The sequence below is a fragment of the Coturnix japonica genome, chromosome 12 (assembly GCF_054131305.1).
Source record: "Coturnix japonica strain WE chromosome 12, WE-NBRP24, whole genome shotgun sequence".
Lineage (NCBI taxonomy): Eukaryota > Metazoa > Chordata > Aves > Galliformes > Phasianidae > Coturnix > Coturnix japonica.
Window position 1 is genome coordinate 5912065 of NC_140674.1, and position 18825 is coordinate 5930889.

General features: G+C 39.8%; 1 protein-coding gene across 7 annotated transcripts in view; it reads right to left on the bottom strand.

Moving 5' to 3' along the window:
* Window positions 1-18825, bottom strand: part of PIK3CB (phosphatidylinositol-4,5-bisphosphate 3-kinase catalytic subunit beta) — a 100590-nt gene that overhangs the window by 21258 nt on the left and 60507 nt on the right. For all 7 annotated transcript variants that reach the window (XM_085512829.1, XM_085512828.1, XM_015871195.3 and 4 more), the window contains 8 exons: window positions 11273-11458; window positions 7828-8053; window positions 6091-6314; window positions 3891-4073; window positions 3461-3631; window positions 2491-2568; window positions 948-1199; window positions 359-455 (listed from right to left, as the gene is read on the bottom strand). In XM_085512829.1, coding sequence (XP_085368955.1) covers window positions 359-455; window positions 948-1199; window positions 2491-2568; window positions 3461-3631; window positions 3891-4073; window positions 6091-6314; window positions 7828-8053; window positions 11273-11425 — 1384 coding nt within the window. In that variant the 5' untranslated portion in view covers window positions 11426-11458. The remainder of the gene's footprint in view (window positions 1-358; window positions 456-947; window positions 1200-2490; window positions 2569-3460; window positions 3632-3890; window positions 4074-6090; window positions 6315-7827; window positions 8054-11272; window positions 11459-18825) is intronic.

An 18825-nucleotide genomic window follows, 5' to 3' on the forward strand; every position in this document is an offset into this window, starting at 1 on the left:
CTCCAGTATTGTCACATACAATGTAGCTCACCTGCTGAGTTTAAAACACATAGCACAGGTAACCAAATGAAACCTGAGGTGCACTAAAAAAAACCACCAGATAACACTAGATTTAAACATGCATCTCGAGTTTCAAGTGACCTTCTTTCTGCATCATAACACTTTCAGAACACTGTTTTCAAGCAAGCTCTCAGTTGTCCTCCTGTCAGATAAATAGTACTTTCATGAAAGACATAAAAAATACACGTAGCAAAGAAATCATGACAGGAAAATTGCACACGCATGTAGCCAATATTCTATTTGATACTGCCCCTGAATCTCAAATGTTTCAAATACAAGTACAGAAATTAAACTTTACCTGGAAATGATGACCAGCTGTGCAGGACGAATTCTCCATTCTTCAGCTGTCCTTTGTAATCAAACACCATGGTATTTACCCAGGCTACGGGGTAGTGCTGTTAACAGAAAGAATTTCTATGTAGAAACTAAGATAGCAGGGGTTTGAGTGTGGGGCTTGTTTTCCTTCATGCTCTGGGCCCTTTGAGACAATAGGACTTAATTCTAAGGAGCCACTCTGCCAATCTAAGAACGCACATTTCTCTCAACATGAGCCCAGATGCTCGTACTTTTCCCCATCAAAACTCACCTTGAGTTCTAGAGATGAGAACGCAACTAACATCTTAAGGTACAATTTGTTAAGGAGTCATTTGCCAACCTGCCTCAAATCAAAACGTTCATGTCTTTATCAGTGTCTGAGAAGCAGGAAAATGTTGTGGATTTTTTGTACCAGGATGTGCAATTCTTCACATAGATACTTTTTCAATACCTTTCTTATTCATTTTGTATTCTTGAAAACTGAAGTGAGGGCAACAAAGTATTTCTGAATACCAAACATGTTATATAGAGTTCAGAGGTACAAAAGGGATAAAAGAAAAAGAAATAATTACCACTTTTCCTGCTTTCCTAATGGTTTGGTATTTGGAGGGATTCATTGACTTAGTTGACTTCTTAGTTTTAGTCTTATCCATCACAGCATAAACAGCAAAGCAGAGTCTTGCCATTCTTGGTAGATCACAGACATTTATTTCAAACTCCAGTACTTCATTCCATGCATGGTCACTTCTCCCAGATATTTCTGTGCTTACAATAGTTTTACAAAGGAGCTCCGTACCATGGAAAATACCAGCCCTAACGTGAACCTGCATTAAGGAAAATTAGACAAGAAATATTAAGACCTGCCTCAGAAGCCACAGAATTCTGCACAGAATATAACACAGAACATACGCACGTTTATTTCTAACTTGATAACAAACAATTTTGGTATTTTAATACAGGTTAAATGAAGCCACGCTAAAGAAAATCTGCCATCAGCCCAGAATAATCCCTAGACAAAGTCTCAGTAGCACCAACAGCCGATGCTCAAATAATGCCCCGTCTGATCATTCCATGCAAAAACCTCCTACTTCAGGTGAAGAGGCTGAACTCATAACACAGGCACAAGTATCAGGACTGGGAGAACGCTCTGTGGTGAGTTATGCTCCTTTAATACAGCTGCCATAGGAACATCCATTGTTAAACTGACTCAGTTAACTTGCATATAAATACATATGATCACAATTTTTTTCCAAACATAATCAATCACTGAAAGGAAACAGTCAATTTAAAGACATTTACTTGAGCCCCAGTGAGATACAGAAATTTCATTTTCACCTATTGTCACACTTCATCACTATGAGCCAATGTGAGGTGAGAACAGCTACATGAACACCAATGAAACACAGAGCATGCTGGAAAGAACTCTTACATCAGGAAATGTAACCGTGCATGTACGTATACATACACATACGTAACAACTTATGTATATATTCACAAACACAGTCAAAATTCCACACAAGCAAGTGTCCAGTAAGGCCTTAAAGTGTAAAAACTCCTCACGTATAAACAGCTTGTGGTCTGTAACACAGGCAGCAGCCCACTCATGTGCACTGTACAGGAAGTGATGCTACAGCTTCTCCTGTGTGTGCAGCATGGTCAGAAAATAAAAGGCAGGTTGTATAGAAGCACACAATCCATGCTTAGAAACACACAGAGTTTATTGTGGACTATAAAAAAATACCCTCAGTTCCAATTAAAAATGTATAATATTTAATCTACTTTTGCTTGTCAGATATTTAGGGAAGTTTGGTCTAAATAAGGTTATCTTGTATTGGTACTCACAGATACTTGAAAAAAAAAGACCAACAAGCATCAGACCAACATGCAAGTCGTGCCATCTGTAGTTACTAATAATGCTCTAGTGCACCTATCCAACTTCAGTCCATAAAGCAACAGTTTTAGCTATGAATTAAGATTTTAAGCAATACTAACGATACAATTAAGCAACAATGAGTGCACTTTTGCTCACCTGAAACCTGTTCAATTCTGAGTTCACTAAATGTAGAAAAGCATTAAAATTAAGAGTGTCTTCTGAAACTGTGGAAAATTACTTACTTTGGCATTTTCTTCTGTATTTAGCTTATTACCCTTTAATAGAACAATCTTGAAGGGGCTGCAAATGTCCCATACACTCTGAAAAGGGAAATAAAGATGCAAGATTTCTCTTAATCAACAGAATTACTACATATGCTCAATATTTTCAGCACAAGCCATAAATACAAACTAAAAGAGACATCTGTTAAAATATGAATTTGAAATCTTAAAAAACAAGTTGGTTATCATGACAAGAGCATCTCGGATGCTCCAAAAGGAAAGGAGGACAGAAAAAACACCAAGTTGAAGATATCAGAGAGGGAGATCGAGAAGAAAATGCATTGCATATACTTGCTGTCAAATAATAATAACTCTTCAAATGTATTAGTTGCTCTGAATATATAGCTACAAATTAAAAGAACAAAACCTGTCCCTATTTCCTTAGAATAACAACACACAAATTACAACTGTGTGATATGGCCATGGTAAGTTTAACAATGAAGGAAGCGCTACATTACAAGTTAGACTTCTCTGATGGCAAAAGTTGCCATTGTTGAAGTGAAAACATCATGCAAGACATGAGGGGATACAAGAGACCACAGGTCACTACTGTCCAAGACAGTGGAGCTTTCATATGCTGGAGCTGGAAAATACAGCTCTATGCAGTAATCTCCTCAGTTGCAGGTAACACATTATTATCTGCTTTTTCTGGCCTGTGTTTAGAAGTAGAATCAACAGCAATGACAGTGTGACAGTGGGCATTCCTGGGGCACTGGGGAAGAGAGCAAGAGGGAGGGAGGTGAGGACAAGGAAGCATCCAAAAAAACTGCAAGGCCTGCTATTTCTGATATAAAACTAGCATACAGCAGAAGGATCTAAGGAGACCTATTCAGGAAAACAGAACTAAGAGCAGAAATCCAGACATTGAGATTTTTACATTGCACAATTAATTCTTCCTTTTGGATATCTGACACTCTCCGTATTAACTTACAGTCGTTGCTCTCGTTTTTTTTGGTGGCAGAGGAAGAGGAAGGTTGGATGATTTTCGGTTTATGGCAACTTCTATGGCAATCATTTCCTGCTCACACATTTTCTTTATGGTGCAACACTCAACGAGAGTCAGTTGAGGAAGGGTCCTGTTCATCACGCAGTTGTGTATATACTAAAAGCCCATGGAAAAGAATTGGAAATTAACAGAATATCTCTGCAAAAACTTTCAAATCAAGGCAATTAAAATATATTGCAAAGCTACAGAGGAAATGATGCACATTCATTTTACAATTGGAGAGCAGAGCAGGAATGAGGAAGAAGCACTGTTGTTCAGCTTTGTTCACTATGCAATGGCATATGATACAAAGTGAAACTGTGGCCAAAGCTCCATAGAGCACTGATTACAAGGAGTTCCAGAGAGCTTTACATACCTGAAACTGAATTAAGGGATGATCACCAAAAACATATTCTAGCCTCCCGCTAACTTGCAGCACGTAGTCAGCAGGATCAATTTCCTCATCTTCTTTTCCATGGATAGTCAAACGTTTTCGGATTGCAAGTTCATTCAGCTTGATGGGATTCATGTTAGGAGACACTTGAAAACTAAATACATCCTAACAAAACACAAAGAGGAACACCAAATATCAGCTTCCATAGTCAGACTGTGACTGAGCGGATGTGAGGGGAGTGAAGAAAAGAGGGGTAGCAGCCAATACCCACAGCATACAACATGGAAAGTCTCCATTTCCAAACAAAAAGTTTCATCAAATCTTTTCATAGTATCTTCAGCTTTTATTTCCATCTTAAGAAGTTAAAGAAGTTAGAATTGTTTTATAATTAGGGGGGGAAAAGGTTTAGATGCACTGAACGTCATCATTCCTAAAGTAAAAGAAGATATTTTGTGAAGTCTTTCGTCTCCCTTCATCTACCATGATTTGGAAAGGTTGATCCAGCAAGTTCTGTTTGCTCTTTTGTTTGTTGTGGTGGATTTCTGGGTGGGCTTTCTATGTTGTTGTCGGGTTTTGTTCCTTGCACACATCGTCACTCACAAACACATGAGCACACTAAGAGGAGTTATTTACAAACCAAGTGTTGCCTGACTTGCATTCCCTTGACTGAGCAAGAAGTAAGAAAATCTAAAACTGCGCAAAGTCAGGCAAAAAGAGTTCTGTATTTCCAGCTTCTCCTGCTCAGAACTTTGCCAAGCAGCAAAGGCTTCTTCCTTGTTCCTACCGTTATGACAGCAGGCAAACAGGAATGAGCCCTTTCCTTCCCAGGAGTCTGGTGCCCTACAATGGCTGGTCTAATTCAAAACAGCAGGTTTTTTACATGTGTGCACATCACAGCAATAGCAATTAGTTTTCCTGTCTTGCTCCAAAGCCAATTAGGTAGGCTTATAATTTCCTACTTCATTCCAAGTTGTCTTACAGTACTCAATGCAAGTAGTCCAGAACAGTTTAGTGCTCCAAAAACCAGCTCCAATTTGAACTGTTAATAGCTTAGAAGGTCAGAACTGGTAACAGAAGCATCTGAAATATTTAGAATGTTGGGAGCCCAAGCTGTTACAGTGGCAGGCAAATGCATTTTGAACCACCAGTAACTTTTGCATTCCTTTTATATCAAATGCACACTTATACACAATACCTTCCTCGAGAGCTAACACAGATATTCTCATTGTTCCTGAAAAACGACAAGTCCTCTGCTATGCTGTAAACAACTGGAAAAGTTGTGAGGTTTCTTTTTGTACAAACTCCAACGTATCCCACATCAGATAGTGTTACTGGTTACCAAACACAATATTCATCTCTGCATTCAGTGTTTCCAGAGCCACATTTGATTTTACAACTTCAGATTATTATTTTTTCTTAGTGTTAATAAAGATGGTATAGAAACAATACAGCTTTGCAAATAAAATTAGCTTAATCATCAGATCAATGTCTAACAACTAGGTCAAAGTGGGCAGCAAATACAGCCTACTATTACATGCTTCTGAGATTCTAAGGCTTCCCATGCACAGTGTAAAAATGAGGAATTGAGCAGAAAAATAGCAACTTTACCATCAAAAAAAGCTTTTTTCAAAATAAGCTATGGGGGTTGCTAGCTTGGCTACAGGAAACAAGAAGGTAATTTTAAGTCTCAGCTAGTGTTTCAATTCTCTCTGTGCATGTGTAGTTGAGGGAAAACTCTTATTTTGTATGCTTATTTCTCAACCTAATTAACAGCTTGCCCCCTAAATATGTTCAAAACTGAACCACAAGCAGAAAGAAGCCTGTTAAAGTTGGTTCTTCCCCATTCAGAATCTTTCAGGCCCAAACTCAATCCCTAGCAAAGTCACGCAAATAATAGTTTACCAAAAAGGTCTTGAGAATTTTGAAGTACGTTTTAGGTTTAAATGAAGATAAAATAACACAAAATGTAAGAGCTATACATTTCAATTTTAAAAGCAGGAAAGAGTAGAACTGTAATTTGACTTCACATCACAACTGTCCATTGGCTTCCATACTTTCTTTCAAAAGTCAAGGACCCTGGTAACATTATTATTCTATTTCACTTCCATGTTTGATCGACCTCACGCTAACTCAGATCGGAATCAAGAACCGTACGTTAAATACAGTGAACATCCATTCCTACCTGGCAGTTATCAAAATGAATAGCCACTACAAGATTTCCACTATAGAGCTTATCTTGGAAGTTCTCTGGGACAACGGGTTCCTGTTCTGGTGGGTACGTGTGTTTTAACCAGTCCATCCAGGAAAGACCCACAAGCGACTGAATCTTCTCCTCACTGATTCTCCGCATTTTAGCTCGAAAGTCGTTCACTTCAGGATCTTGTAAGGCATCGAACTCATGGAGACCTACAAGAGTTCAATCAAACGAAAGAATACCTCAATTGTTTAAGGTAAGGTTCTATAAGTGATTTTATTCAGATCCTGCAGCCAAAATGTCTGCTGAAAAGTGAGCCCCTGTATGTCAGTGGAGTGTCAAAGTTATTTGCACAATTCCCATGCAACCTGTCTTAAGTGTCAGAACAGCAAGAAACAATTCCTTGCTTAACATTAAATGGAAAATCCAACCTCACTCTGCTTTCAAATTAGATTGGGAAGTTTTAAGTCTCCCCTCGCAAAAGCAAATGCAAACACAGCACCGTAAGTGCACCATAAAAACCAGACATTAGAGTGTTTTTAAATCATTGTCTTCCCCACTCTGCCCCCTTAAAGATGACATCTTTTTGATTTGTTTAAAAAGCAAAAAAAGAATAGTTGACCTGCAAACAGATCTACTTGTTCTTGACATTTCCTTGAGATTAAAATAAACCTTCTACTCAAATAAAACTGATAGGACTAAAAGTTCAACCAATCCAAGTCCAAGAAAATTCCTTTTCCAAAACATATATAGAAAGAATACACAGTGAGAGTCCCCAAAGAATGTGAATTCTTCAGCCCATAAGAAAGTCCAGGAAGCACAGAATCTGCAAGTGTGGGTGTTTTTTCATTTCTCCCAAACTGATGGATGCTGCCCAGATTACACAAAGCACCAGATACTGTTTGAGAACAAAACACTAAGTTTAAAAGCACAGAAAGAGAAATACTGCACCAAAGAACGTGAATCTCTCAGAAGCTGTCAGAGTACGTCTGAGCAGCTGAACTGCCTGCTTCCATTGTTGGCTTTAAGAAACGGGCAGACAGCGCACTGCTGAAATCTAAACAAAACCTGCCGTCTTTATAAAGGAGCTCACAATGGTTCATTGTTTCAATACAAGAGGTATGACCTCACACGACCCCGTCAATCTTTATTGTATAACCACAGTAGATTTAAAAGATGAAAATTCTGAAATAACACCAAGAGCGAGTTACTGTGAAACCCTTAAAAATAGCTTCCCATTGTTTGCTGAAAACCAGTGTCACAATGGAGAGCAAAGCCAAGGATCACACTGCGAACTGACTCAGAAATCACGTATACCAAACTCATAACAATTTCTAGTTCCCTCTGCCCATGCAAATTCTGATTAGGCTACTTGTGGTAGCACTTTCAGGGATTAAGTATTCCATCACCTAGCAATAATATTATAGATTTCTTTTTCCCCAATCTAATCCCCTCATCTAATGTGATAAGGCTTTTGCTCTTGACTGATGTAGTTATAAAACACAGTGCTGAACTACAACACGGAGAGTAGCATCTATCAACTTCCAGATGTTTCATCTCTAGTATTTAAAGTTGTTTTAAATTTCATCAGTTCTAGACCAAGGAAGAGAAATGCTGTCAGAGACAAGAAGAGAAGTGTGTTTGTTCCCATTACCTGCCCAACTACAGCCCTCTTCCATAAAACAAAGTTTTCAAAAAAATACAGAGAAAAGTAGATGTAATTACCTTTGCCTATAAGAACACCTATTTTGGAGTCCAACTTCTCTCCCGGATCACAGTTCCTTGTCACTAGTTTCAGGACAGGAAGAAAGGGCCTGACGTCACAAAGTCTCCGTGTTTCATCTTCTAGTTCTTCATGTACGGCCGTCTGATTCACACATGAGAACATGTAAGAGTCGATCTCCATGAGGAGATGGAAGAGGGGGTAGCTGTGTGCCTGCTTCCATAACAGCTGGAAAAAAACAGTCATAAGAAGAGTGATTTGTTTTTAGTATCTGTCTCGTGGTTATTTTTAAGCAGCCACTAATGTGCACAAAGGTTAAAAAACACACAGCAACACAAATCACGTCAAATTGCCCGCTGTCAGTAGAACCTTCACGTAAGTGTATTTGTAAGTTATTTGCAGGCCACCAAGATGTGCAAGTCACCCATGCAGCACTCAACAATGCTTCACTGAACTGAGTGTCTACACAGTAGATCACCACTCACCTAACACCAATATAAGCTATATCAAATTCTTAGCAAAAATCACAATTGTAGGTGAAAAGAACTGTCATTGTATAAATACATATATAAAGGTGAGAATAACTTCGTCTAAATTTTAGAAGTTTACACTTTATGGACTTGTTTCTTAAACTCCATTTGAAACAGGAGCTGTAGGATCAATAATGCAGCGTCAAAAATCTTGCATGAAAAGCACCCTGCCCAAAAATAAGAAGTTGAACTGAACTACTACAGCCAAACTGAAAACATCTGCATGTGTCCATGGGATCTGTACAACTGAAGCTGCCTTCCCATAAATGTACCCCAATCTAATTGGCCTGGTTGGGCAAAAGCCTTTGGTTTTTTTAGTATAGAATAAGACTTCCAACTTCAAAGATATGAAAAGACACAAAAACTATGGGGTTCTTCTCTGTGTTATTCTCTAATTGCTAATTATATCGGTTAAAAATCTGGTGGGTTTGTTGTCCTTTATAAGAGCTAACTTCAATTTCTGAATATTAGTACTTATCATAACCTTAAACACCATAGGATTTACAAAGATGAAGTTCCTAAAACTGAGTGCCACTAAAATCAGCCTCTTGTTGTCACACACAGTATAATTACAGCCAGTGGTAGAATTTCAGTGCTTACAGAAAATGAGCTCTTAAAAATTCTCCAGCTCTCAAATAAATGGCCATTTTACCTTTTTTCCTCATGTTTTCATCTTTACAGTTTCACATGAAGCATAAGGAGTTTATCTTATTTCTCAGGTCTTCCATTTATAAATGCAATGTTCTCCAAATTAAGACTTGTCACAGCAAAGTGCTGGGAGCAAAGCTGCTAACACAGCATGCTGTCTATACTGTGGTTACTGTTTAGTTTTCAAACCCATTATTTCCATGAAAGAGCTCTGTAATATAGACACAATTAACATTCCTTCTCTCTGAAGAACAACTGGGCAGCAAGAAAAGTAAAGTTCCACTGTGTTGGAACCCAGTGCCTAAATTCCACCTTAACATTCACCAGGTCATTGGCAGTAATAGGTCCCTAAGCGTGCATTTATTCCTTTACATGCCCCACTCCCTCGCCTCTGCTCGGACTTATATTTTAGAGGCAGCTTTGGAGGTAACCCACAACAAGAGCAGCTTTATGAGAAGATGAATTCAGAGGAAATTCCTCGAGCAGTTTATCTGCCACTTCAGCTACTAGCTTCAGTTTTAAAGAAGTATAATTCAAGCCAAACTGAGTTATTTTAAGTAGGACTGTTAATTACTGCAGGCAAGATAACAAAGCTTGATAAAGAACTCATTCTCGGTGTTGCTGGGGCTGGGAAGCAAACAGAGACGGATACTTCCATCCCATTTTCAGTGATGTCCTCTGCTGTCCAGTGATGTTCCATTAACATTCACTTTCAATATTGAGGTCTATGGATTAGCAAACACGAGCACATTTTCCTTTGAAAGCATCCTTGATTCTTGTCACCAGCCACATTGAATCTGGACTGAATTCCACATTGAATGGAAATCTTCCATTTCCATGCTTAAATTTACCTTTACTTTTAAAAGTTACCCTTTCAAGTAATTTTATTACCCAAATTCCATCATTCACACTGCCCAGAAAGGAAATATGGGCTGAAGGCACCACAGTGGTCCCTCCAAAGGTCCATCTCCATGTCCAGCTCTGCCATTTATTCTCTTTGTTATTCAGGGATATACCCAGCTTAGACACCCCCTTACCACACTTCTCTTTTTTTACTACAGAAGTGAATTATTCTACAAAATGTAACTGTGACAAAATGGGAGAAGTCTTTCTTCAAATAAAATTAGGGGTCAGTGGAAAAAGGTCATCAAGCAGCAATGCTTTATGCTACATCCCTCTGCTGTGACACGTCCAGATAAGAATGCACGTCAATTTTTCCCTCAGTCCTAACAGTAAGTTTGATAAGTTCCTTGTTTATCAATTTTATCTCAAACATTTTCACAGTCAAAACAGAACAGCAAATTCACAGAATTCATGTAGCTTCAGATCTATGTTGTATCACATCAGTAAGGAGACCAGCACGGAAGCATAACACTCATCAGCATTATGAACACAAGCTTGGAGAACGCACAAGATTTTATTGTAAATGGGTGTTACCCCCTGACGAGTATTTGAAACACTCCATAAACAAGAACAGATCGAATCCACTGCTCGAATCTGAATTCAAAATCCCTTGGAATTTTAGAAACCAGATTTTATTAATTCCATCCCTTTAGAGTGACACAAAATACTCCCTGGATGAACTGTTTGTAACACTGTCTTTCAAAATAGAAAATCCACAGTATCACATCCCAAAAGAATTAAAAGCATCTGAAACAAAACAAAAGGGTCACAGCCCTTCTTTGGTAAAGAAAATTGTTTCCTCTGAACAAATAGACAAGGATTTTTCACACCCATTTTTCCAAAGGACCCCTCACACAGCAAATCAATCACAGACCTCACTCTCTTTAAGTGATGTCCCAACAAGGCACTTCTTCACTAACTCAAGCAGTGGCTTTATAAGGCCACCATTGGTGTCAAACAAAAGGAGCAGGAATACAACATATCACTTCTGTATTAACCATCAGATCAGACACAGCATCTCCTGTATCTGCACTAACCAGAAAAACGTTAAATAAATGCACAACGTACAAATGAGACATTAACAAAAGGTTTAGATATAATGACCCAGTATTAACACAGAGCAATCACGTTAATCTCTGCTGAAGTGTAACCATCAGTGAGAAATTATTTCTCCATACCTCGACGTCTGCTCAGAAACATCCAAAGCCCGCAGACATGTACATCTTTACCAGTCACTCTGCTATGAATGCACCTCTAATTAATTTTTTATGCTTACCCAGATTCACTGCGTGATTTGCCAGAAGGCACATGAAAATCAGAACCAGAGCTCATTTCAAATAAAAGTTAATTGACCACTTGGTATTACCTGTTTAATATGAGATATAGTGGCATCTCGAGGGACATCCAAGTTGATGTAGATTCCAGTGGGCAATAGGAAGTCCACGGATATTGAGCCATCAGCACCAATCTGTGAATCCACTGCCCAGATGTCAAGGCTGTCTGTCACGGCAGGAGGCATTATGGAATCTCAACAATATCATAACCACATGGCCTTCGGAAAAAAAAAATTACATTCACTATACTTAACCTTCTATAATTAGACACACATTTTGAAGCTTTTGCAAAGTTTACTTAAGTCTGCTTGTGCAGTTCAGCTCGCAAGTCTGGGGTTTCAAATACCAATACTGCAAACACGTCTACATAGTCCTACTCATTAATTCATTTAGTATAGGAAGAACACTTACCTGGTAAAGCACTCATGTGGTGTTTACATCATTAAGACTTAATTTTTAAAATACATTAAAAATGACAAAGCAGAAGCGAGCTAAAACTAAGTCTGAAATTCATCTTGGATTTTCTCTAAAGCTACCTGCATGAAACACTATGGAAACAAACTTACTGGAGACAATATAGCAATATTTAGTATGAAAGCACATCATTTTGTAGTTTTGAACTAGCCAATTTATGATGGTTGTTCACAAACATGGAAAGAGTGTCTAATTCAACTTCAAAGCCTATACTATGAGTAGGAAAATCTTCAACATTTTGTTAGACAGAGGCATTTCCCTTCAGAGACACTCAGCTCCATCTTTAAAGGTGAAAGCAAATGATCGCCTTTGAATTTAACTCACTGTGCAAACTACATCCACCAAGGGCAGGGGAAAAGCTTTTGTATCAGCTGCTGCAGTGCACTTCACTGGCTTCCTGATGAGTTGCTCTTTGTACCTCAGGTCATTTTTCATTACCCTTAGTTGTACTGCCAGATTTTCTGACATTCCAAGTCTTGTATTTTCCGTTACCTCTCTAAAGAGGCATCTTCCTGTTGATCACTATCCACTCAAGTATTTAGCCTTCTCTGCTCCTCAGCTGACAGAGGGATGGGAAGTGCTGTAAAAGACTGCTGTAAATCACTTCTAAGGACAGAGCAGACTAATGCTCTACCTGACTTTTGCTGGACAACAACAGACTAGAGAAACAGTCATTCTTCTTAGCCCAGCGTGCCTGCAGTAACACCATACACCACCAGCACCAACCAGCTGCAGCAGTGTAACTCCTCATTGGCTGTTAATATCCTGTACCCATCAGTAAGTGGTAATTTCTACTGATCATTTTTAAACAACCAGTACAATTTAAATCACCACACGTTCACTTTGAAACTATTCATTTTACATTTGACAAATCTCAGGTGAGGAAATTCTGCAGTACCAAAAGAGGGGTGGCTAGGAGGAACCCAAACCTCTCTCTGCCACCTAAATACCCTGGGTAATAAGACTCATTTCAAAGTTTTCCCCCCTCAGCCTTACTGCTGCTTGAGGGCTTACAGGAGCACGACTACTGACAACACATCTTATTACTACAGCTCTCTTCATATTCTGCTTGTACTGGATAAAAGTATTGGATTGAGTGATGAAAACAAGTCAGGCATGAAAATACTTGATCTTAATTACCACATTAATTACAAATCCATCCCTTCACTCTTCCAAGGCTGTGGAACGCTTACCATGGTGAGAGACTTCTTAAACTGTCTATAGGAGAGAAACTAAATTTCATCCCATCATGCAACACACAGAGCTATTAGAATAGCTCAGCATCCACCCCCAGAGCATGGAGCACAGTTCTTTATCAATTAGCACATCTTTAACAAGAGGGTCTTTAAATGGGATGTCATCATTCAGCTGCTTCTACTACAGCAACTCTGCCAGAGCTCTTACAATTGCAGTCACGGGAAAATTCATTGGCATGATCTAAAACCGAAGCACTTTCATACACGTGTGCATGTATCTCTGTGCTCAGTCTCCTTTTCGTAGCATTCTGTGGTCATTGTGGTATAAGAAATTGGTATCACCTCTATAGAGAGCTAACTTAACAGGCACAGAAAGAGGAAATGATATTAATGTGTAATAAGTTATTTCATCTGTAATTTCTATTTAAATTCAGCATAAGATTGTGTCTATTGCCATCCTGTTCCAGATGTGTTCCACAGTATTTGCAGTTGTTCAAACCGTGTTAATGCACCAATGGAAGCTTAAAATGTTCTAAGCAGCCAGACTCCAACATGCCCTTAGTATCTTCTAATGCAGACAGCATGAAGGCTGAGGTTCCACAGGATCTGCTTACAGTCACTGACTTTCAATACAGGAGTTAGAAACTTGTAAAATTCCATTTAGAGGAAGAGCAGTTGTTACACCAACTTGGCAACGAGTATCTAACCAATGACTACTTGAATTTACTATGGCAAAGCCCAGTACCAAATGGTACTGCTGGTTTCTGTTTGTGTTTTTCAGTTAGTTTGCTTTAAGCCACAGATATGTGACAGCACGCAAAACTTCCCACACAAACTGTAAGCTTGTTCTGAACTTTGAGTTGCACATAAATTATCATCATCATCATAGTATCATAGTCTCGTGCGGGTTGGAAGGGACCTTAGAGATCATTGAGTCCAACCCCCGGGATTCGAGCCTCTGTGTAGCAGAGCGGCACTTCTACCACTTGCGCCACAGGGGGGATTCGAACTCCGGGCCCCAGTGTTGCAAGGCGGCATTCCTACCACTGCACCACCGGGGCACACAAATTATGTCCTTATACAGAGATGGAGCACAAAACTACTTTGCATTTTACTATACCAATAGAAAGAGCTGCTTAGACTAATGGAAAGAAACAGAACACAGCTCAGTAGGACACCACCAGAACAAGAAGAGAAACAAAACACAAGACTAATCTTTGTATGTATGTATTTAATATCCCAAAACTAGAAGACATACAATCAGATTTGTGAACCAACACAACAGCCTGCAGTTTTCCCATCTATAGGCATTGCCCTGGTGCATGTATCCAGCATTAAAACTGAAGTGGAACAACTGCCTTACAGGCTTCTAGCATCCAGATCTGTCTGCTCAGTGCCATACAACAGGTGTGTGTCAGGTAACTAAGGCCTCACAACACAGTTTTATCAATGGCTCTAACTGATTAAAAAAAAAAAAATCACACTGCCCTCAGCAAGATGTGAGAGCTGATCCAGCTGAGATTTTAGGTACTTTTTTTCTTTCAAGCTTGGAGCCAGCAGAGCCTGCAGGCTGCACACTGCTCCCCACAGCCAGCTGTAGTGACACAGAGCTGTGCATGGGGCAGAGAGACCTCCTGGCACAGCCACGTGTCATGGAGCAACGCCTCCTGCTGCCTTCAGTGAGAGAAAGGATTCCCAGCCAAAGGCAATTAAAATATTAAACGCCTGCACAAGATGAATACTTCTCAATAGCTCGAATAAGGACTCCTGCAGAGCGTGAGAATTTCTCCTGTGAAATCAATGTGAAAGTTACAGAATTGTCTTTTCTCTGTACTGTGACCTCGATCACAAGATAACCAGACAGTTCAAGGCCAACAGACCACAGGCTCTAAGAGCTAACCAGAACAGCTGTGTGTTCGCAGGCACAGGGTTTGTTGCCGTTGTTCTCATCTTATTGCGGTTTCTGTTTCCAGATGACTGACCACATCCAGGCAGACAGAAGACTACTAGAAGGCTCTAGTAGTGCTGAGACTTATTCCAGAAGCCAACAGCTCTTGGAGGCTTTGTAGCTGCACCCCCAGGCTCGCCAGCAGAAGCACTTCTCAACATCTCATGACCAGAGAAATGAACACCAGCAGGCTGCTGCTTCGCTGATCGCTAAGAGGCTGCAGGAAAGGTGATGCTCAAAGCACGGTAAGCACAGCAGATCTGTGAGTTGCCAGCCACTTCTTTTCTTCCCTAAAAACGTGGCACTGGGGGGGTGAGTGCCTGGGCACACAGACTTTGTAAATAAAACATGGACAACACTGTCAGCCAGACAGACATAAGCAGAACTGCTGAACATTACGTAGTATTGAGGAACAAAACCCAGATATTCAGAACATCCTCTGGTAATGAAAGACATCCTTTAGACCAATAGATCGTAAGATATGAGAAGGTAGGGGTAGAGACTTCATTTGGCTGTCCTGAATTTGGCTCTTGCCAAACAAGAGTTCTAGCATGCTCAGAGAGCAAACCTGCCACAAGGCCCTATAGAAGACCAGACACAGACTAACAATGCAATGAATTCACAAAATGTGCATAGAGAATTTCTAAAATGCCATTGCTGGTTTGTTTGTTTGCTTTTAAATGAGGGGCAGCAAATGGTAAAGCAGGCAGCCTGGAGAGGCTGTGTGTCTCCATCCTGGGACATATTCACTAGACAAGAGCAGGCAGGACCTGAATGAGTGTCAAAGCTCAAATTCAACCTACAGATCGAATGGCAATCCATACAGAATTTTGGCAAATGCAGTAGAGAATGGTGCATTATGCAGGAAAATCATTGCTCCTTGTTTAATTGATTGAAGAGGTTTCAAATTGTCTCCAGCCCATAAAAACAAGCTAAAATCTGTGTTGGCTTATAGATATGGAAAAGGTTTAGAGGATACCATAGGGCTTTGTTTCAAAGAATTGCCCACAAATTCAGGTGGTTCATAAGCAACAATCAACATTAATCTGCACTGAGTAACTTCTTCTAAATCCAACATGATTAAAAAAAAAAAGGCCAAGTTGTGGAATATCAGAGAACAACATTAATTAGAAGCTTCCCTTACATTTGCCATATGACTGTGAAACCCCTAACACTTACTTTTAAGGCATATTTTTCCATTCCAAACTAAAAGAATGACAAAGTAAAATCGAGTGCAACATTTGATCTGTTGTCCTGGAGTGTAATAAAAAAGAACAACAGAAGCTGCAAGAAAGCTGGTGGATACAAACACCCCCATATCAGCATAGGAGATACATTCTGCCACCTTCAGCACGACCTCACAGCAGTCAGCCCCTGGGGCTGCCCCTCAGCACCAAGCCCAGGGAAGTGCAGGGGCAGAAGCCACTTGTGCAACAGCGGTTGGTTTCCATATGAAATGAGTTTCATCTACTCATCACTTCATTTACTATTCCAAACAAAGGCATGTTTTAAGGGCACCAATATCTACAGCTCCTCGGGTTAAAAGTAATTAGGTCACAAAATAAACTCTTGAACACAAAGCTTGATTTATTTTTGTTTTCACTAACGAGTATTTGCAGGGACGGAGGATAAATTCAAGTGCTCAAGTGCTCAGCAAAAAGTCACTTATTTTGATTACACGGAAGCTGAGAGCGCTCAGCTCAACCAGCTTTCACAGCTATTACAACTGTTAGGAACCACACTCCAAGCTGACCACGGCTGTGATCAATACACCCCTTTATCTACTGCCTCTCTATCACATGGCAGCCAAAGGGCTTTAAAAAAAGCCTTGCAGCAGTGAAAGCAGCTGAAAAAGGGCCACCCCATCCAGACACACACAAACAGCATTTAAACAGTATCTTACTGTCCCAAATGGACCAGAAAACAATCTGACCACAGAAATTTTCTAGGAAACAGTAGCAGCATATCATATAGTCTAAGCAGAGGAAACACTGAGCGCTCACACAACATAACCTTTGTAATCATTTTTCTAACTAGGTAAACACTGATTACTACAAAAAGATGAGCACACATTGAAGGAAACATTTCAGAGCAAATAAGGGAGAAGAATCTAGCAGCAGTGACGGGTAGGAATAGGAATACACAGGAGGGTTTTTGTCCTATGAAATTTTGGAGGTGATTTAAAATAAATAAATAAATAGAAGGAAAAACTACTCCTGATGGAATTCAAGTTTCTTCCGAAGCCCGGCACACAGCAGCTCAGTGTGCATGTTGGTGGCTCTGGAGAACTGACATCCTCTACTGCTGAGATAGTCACCATGTCACAGCTGCTGCCGCAGCCTCTGAGCTGGCAGGATCTGGTGGGCTCACAGCTGGAGTCATCACAGAGTCATCACAGACTCACAGGATGATTTGGGTTGGAAGGGACCCGAATGCCCATCCAGCTCCAGCCCTGCTGCACCACTGAAGAGGCGGCTTTCAGCCCAAACCACTTACAGATTGAAAAAAGGAATGCAAACAGCTTTATTACAATTCCCTAAATTAGCAAAGCTAAGAATTTCCACCCCGGGAATGTCACAGTTATTATCTATGATAAGAAAGATTTGAAGAATTCAAGACATCTCCTTTGCAGCCTGGGAAGTTATTTTTAAAGATCATGTGTTACTATAAATGTTTCCCAGCAGTTCACTTCAACTGCAACACAAGCTGGCCCTATGGAGTGGAAAATTAAGTGCCCATTAAGTCAGGATTCCTCCAGAAATCAGAACAAAAATACCATCATTTGGTTTTCTAAAAATACCTACATAAAAAGCACAAAGGGCCTTATTTAAATGCCATTCCCTTGCGGTGCTCAGAGTGGTACCAAGAGCAGTTTTCTAAGCTTAGATTCTCTCATTCTCCTCACAAAGTACAGATAATTTTCCACAAATAAGAAAAAAAAAGAGAATTATTGGGGCCTTTTGCCGCAGCCCTGATAACTTTATCTGTTCACCTACTGGAGCTTTATTTACTGCCGTTCCTCTGCTCATCTCATGGCACGCTGCACTAAGCTTTAGGAACTGAAGTTGGGATTTTAAAACCACTGTGGATGGAGTTTCTGCTTTGAACCTGATTCCTCTAAATACAAAGTAAAATACTGAGCACTTGAATTAGCAATTGACTTCAACATGAGCTAGAGACAGGGAAAACTGCAAATGTTAACCAGCTTCAAATTAAAACAATTCAATTTTAAGCAAGGTGAATACCCCTTCTCAAGGAAATTATTCTAACATTCAATTAAAGCATAATTATAAAAGTGGCATGTAAATGAAATTGTTATCTTCAGATTTTTTTCCTGCAAAACAGGTGTACAGGTGGAGAACAACATTACTGAATGCTATTCCAGATGCAGAGATTCCCAGAATGGGTGTGAACGAGGACAGCAGGAAATGACTCCTCGTTACTTTATGTTCAGGTAGGTAAAGTGAGCTCCTGCTCCCTCCAATGGCTGTTCATGATGAACCAAAGAAATGAACAGAACTTAAGTCTCATGTTTCCGATGGACTTCATACAACTCACAGGCCGTATGTTACGCACAGCGAGTACAAAATACCAAAGCAATGTAGTTGTTTCTCACAGCCAGTTCATACACAGAGATATGTAAAGCATTTTAACTGCAGGGGAGTTACTTCCAGGAGCCTGGCAGACAAAATCAAGCGTAGCAAAGAGGTGAGCAGAGCTGGCACATGGGAAGTAGTGCTGGGCAGATAGATGGGACAGGAGGAGAAAGAGCTGAAACTTAACCTGGAAGAGTTGTAACGCTTACAGTTAACTGTAACAACAGTTGTCATTGTAAAACAGCAGGTTGGAAAGCAGTTTCTCAGGTCGCATACCTGAACATAAACAACTGCGGGGTTTTTTTTATTATTATATGAAAAGACAATACAATGTACCTGCAATTAACCTAAGAAGATGCATTAAAATCTGT